The sequence below is a fragment of the Myotis brandtii genome, unplaced genomic scaffold (genome assembly GCF_000412655.1).
Source record: "Myotis brandtii unplaced genomic scaffold, ASM41265v1 scaffold53, whole genome shotgun sequence".
NCBI lineage: Eukaryota > Metazoa > Chordata > Mammalia > Chiroptera > Vespertilionidae > Myotis > Myotis brandtii.
Window position 1 is genome coordinate 7,444,060 of NW_005369942.1, and position 4,042 is coordinate 7,448,101.

The following is a 4,042-nucleotide window of genomic DNA, read 5'->3' on the forward strand; positions in this document are numbered from 1 at the left end:
CTCTCTCGCTTCCCTCCCTCCCTCCCTCCCTCCCTCCTCTCTACAATCAATGAATAAAAAAAGTGCTAAAAATGTTTTAAAATTTTTGTTTATTTAGATCTGGTGTTATTGTTAAAAGGGATACAAATTCTTAAACGTGTCAAGAGCATTATTTAAGTTTTTATATCAGCTTTAACAATGACTATGATTTACATAAAATGAGAATACTTTCTTTTTGGTTTTTCTCAGCATCCTTACTCCATTAACAATGGATATGTATGCCTGGACTCGAGAACAAGCTGTATTATATGATGGAATAATACTTGCTGCTCTTGGAATTGAGGCTGTTATTATTTTCATGGGAATTAAATCACTTGCCAAAAAGTAAGTTATATGTCTTTGGTTTTGTTCCCAATCTGTATTTTAAAAGTGAAACATGTAACAGTTAACAATGTAAATGAATGTGTTAGTAAAACAATTGAAAGCTTTTCTCTTTTTATGTGGTAGTTTTAGTCTTTGAACATTTGAAAATAGATGTAAAGCTTATTAAGGGAGCATATTTCTAAACCATATGGCATATTCTTTAGTAAAGCAATATATTTACAAAGTGAATAATTGCCTTCTAATGTAGCATCTGTTTATTATATTTTACTTAAAGTATTTCTAAAAGTGTATTTCATAGAACGTTATTCTGCTGCATGGTAATATATGTTACACAACAAAAAAGATTCAGTGGTTAAATCTGGAAAATTCTGGTTAAAATTACCAAACTTCTTTACTCTAAATCTTCAGTATATACATACTATATCACCATCATGACAAATACAGCATGTAGCATTTCTGAAAGTTATTTGTAACTTTGACCACAGAACACTTTCTAAAAAAAGCATTTTGTATGAGGACTACTGTAAAGAACACACTTTGGGGCAAATGCTGGTATAAAATTAAATTCATTCATATAGTCTGGGGTGGGATATTAGTAGATGAAGTTATACAGATCAAACAATTATTCCTAAAATATGTTAATAATATACAACTCAAGTAAAGTTCTAAAATCAATGAATAAATATTGAGTCAGTATGTAGGGTTGGGTGTTATGGGTATACCATTGAAGAGCCCAGTAGAGGGCCAAGATGTAGATATAGATGACAAATTCATATTCAAAGTTAATTAATAGTAAATGTATTATATCTTGCTACAGAAGTAGAGCTGTCCTGCTAATAGGCATTCATACTGATTGTCCAATTCTATACCTTCAAAGAGCTTGAATTCTATTGGGGAGAAAGCCAATGCAAAGGTGAATTTAATTGGAGAGAAAGCCAATGAATGCAAAGGTGAGGTCAGGTTGTGATAAAGTACTATGAAGAAGAGCAGAACAGAGGAAGAGAATAGAGTGGTAGGAGTGGGTAGGGAGAGAGGGGAAGTGCTGTTTTGATAGAGTGCTTAAGGAAGGCATGCTTGAGGAGGTCACATCCAAGCAGAGACCTGAGTGAAGTCACAGAGCAGCCTTGGAGTGGCTTGGAACTCTACTCCCACATTAGACTGAGCTTTGCATGTTTAAGGAACAAGCAGGAAGGCCAGTTTGGCCAGAGCAGAGTGAGAGGAATAAGGTAGATCAGGTTGGAAAAATGTGAATCCTTGGAGGTATTCTAAGAGAGTTGGGAAGAGTTTGGGTTTGTTTTAAGAAGCCTTTGGTTTTGTTTGTATATTTCACTTTTTATTGTGGAGAATTTCTAATATATACAAAGGTACAGAGAGCATCATGCACTGAATCTCCAATATGCATTACCCAGCTTCAACAATGATAAACACTTGCATACTTTTGATTCATCTGTACCTCCACATTCCCTACCCCCTACACCTGGATTCTTTTGAAGTCAATCCCAGACATTATTTCATGTCTGCCATAAATATTTCAGTATGTATCTCTAAAAGTTAATGCTGACATTATCACATCTATAAAAGTTAAGTGATTTATAAATAAAATAAAATATCCAGGCAGTATTCACATTTTCTCTACCGTTTCCATCCTGTTTGTTTGTTCTTTGTTTTGTTCCATAGCTTAATCACTTGATTGAGGCTCTCAAGTGTCTTCTCTTTTAATCTAATCTTTTCCACCTCACTCTCTCTTTTTCCTTTACAAATTGAACAAATTATTTGCCCTTGGATGCAGATAGTGGGGTGGTGAGTGCCTGGGGTGGGGGGCGAGGGTTTTTTTTTAATTAAAATAAATTTTCCTGTCTCTATTTCTCAAAAATTGATACTTAGAAAGGCAGCGAGAAATTTTTTGCTGCACTGAACTTCCTAGTTGTCTACATATTTCATTGAAAAACAAAACTAATTATGATCTTTCCTAAATAAAATAAATTTGATACTTACTTAGATCTGGAAGTTTAATGAGATTTGAGTTTAATTTTTTTTAAAAATAAATCTTTATTGTTCAGATTATTACAGTTGTTCCCCCATTTTCCCCCCATAGCTCCCCTCCACCCAGTTCCCACCCCACCCTCTGCCCTTACCCCCCCACTGTCCTCATCCATAGGTGTACGCTTTTTGTCGCCGGGTCAAAGGTCATACACATGGAAAATGTAGCTATTTCCATCCGCAACGTGTCCCTGTGCTCGGAAAGGTCTCTCACAACTTGTTCACGCTCTACTCAGAAAGGGTACGGAGCCACGTAACGGCTTTTTAAAATAACGTTTCTTCTTATGTTTAAAATGAGGATTTCACTACCAGAAGTGAGGAGAAAGCAACACTAGAGCTGCTCTCGCCCCTCTCACCCTTCGGGTGATGGTTGTGCGTGGGGCTGCGAGCTGGTTCGCGGGCCGTCGACGAAGCCGTCTGGGCGGCTCGCGTGGTTCCACCGGCTTCCCAGGGGCCTTCGCAGTCTCACAGGGACCGTTGCAGCCACACAGGGGCCGTCACAGCCTCACAGGGGCCGTCGCAGCCTCGCAGGGGCCGTCGCAGCCTTTTATTTTTTTAAAAAAGAAAAGTGCTCCAGGCAATGATTTAAGCCCATGGCCTAATTTTCAAACAGGATTTTACTTAAACAATGTCAACCAGTCAGTGGCCACTCTAATTTTAAAGCCCAAATGATAAGAAGACTCCATTCCAATAGCAAACCCGTACTGCCAGAAAGTTCTAGTAAACCTATTTCTCTAACCCAGAGAGTTCAGAAAAAGGTCTCTCATTCTATCCTAAAAGAATTGTATATCTTTGTGTTTATACATGTATGTATCAATAGCATCATATAAAAACAACCGTTTCTCAATCAAATGTTTTCTTAAGACCACTGGAGGCATGAGATTGGCTTCACAAATACACTGAACACATTCGGTAAGGGCAAAGATCACTTTCTTCCACTCCAGTGTCCCCAAAGTGTTCCATTACTTGAGAGGTCAGGAATTCTCCCATGTCTTCTGACACATGGCCTCACGGACACTGCCTGCCACTCCCCTCCTACTCTAGAGCAAGAGAGAGATTGTTTCTATGTAGAGATGACCCACACAATGAATTCTTTAAAAATAGTCATTTTTAGCTACATGCTCAGTCTCTTTGACTTCAACCTATTCAGCTCTCCATTTATGTCTGAACTAGTGGCCCCATGCACAAATTTGTGCACATTGAAAGGAAATTAATTAGAAGAAATATTTTAATATCGCTATTCACCCTTTCTCTATAATAAAAGTGCCAACCAAATTCACGATTGACAATGACAGATCGAAACACACGCGTGCGATTGGCGCCAGTGAGAGCTTTATATGTACCGTGCATGGGTGAGTCAACTTAGCCTTTTATATATAAAGAATAAACTCGCTTAATTAGACCTGCTTTCTGATTTAGCTAAACTTTTTCCAGCCCAAGGAAGCACCCCAACTTCTCTTTCAGGTAATTGTCAGCAACACAGCAAATATCAACACGAAGCAGATTATTATTGTAGATCACACAGGGAAAAGAAAGGGTAAAATCTTTAACTGTAGCAGTGTTTGACTATATTCTGCACAGTGAGAAAACCTGAAGTCATTTTCAAGGTCCACCATTTCTTCTTTCAGTCAGGTCAAGT

General features: G+C 38.0%; 1 protein-coding gene across 4 annotated transcripts in view; it reads left to right on the forward strand.

The window, feature by feature from the left end:
- Positions 1-4,042, forward strand: part of MFSD8 (major facilitator superfamily domain containing 8) — a 43,207-nt gene that overhangs the window by 14,152 nt on the left and 25,013 nt on the right. For all 4 annotated transcript variants that reach the window (XM_005877758.2, XM_014548971.1, XM_005877759.2 and 1 more), the window contains one exon: positions 229-363. In XM_005877758.2, the coding sequence (XP_005877820.1) occupies positions 229-363 (135 nt within the window). The remainder of the gene's footprint in view (positions 1-228; positions 364-4,042) is intronic.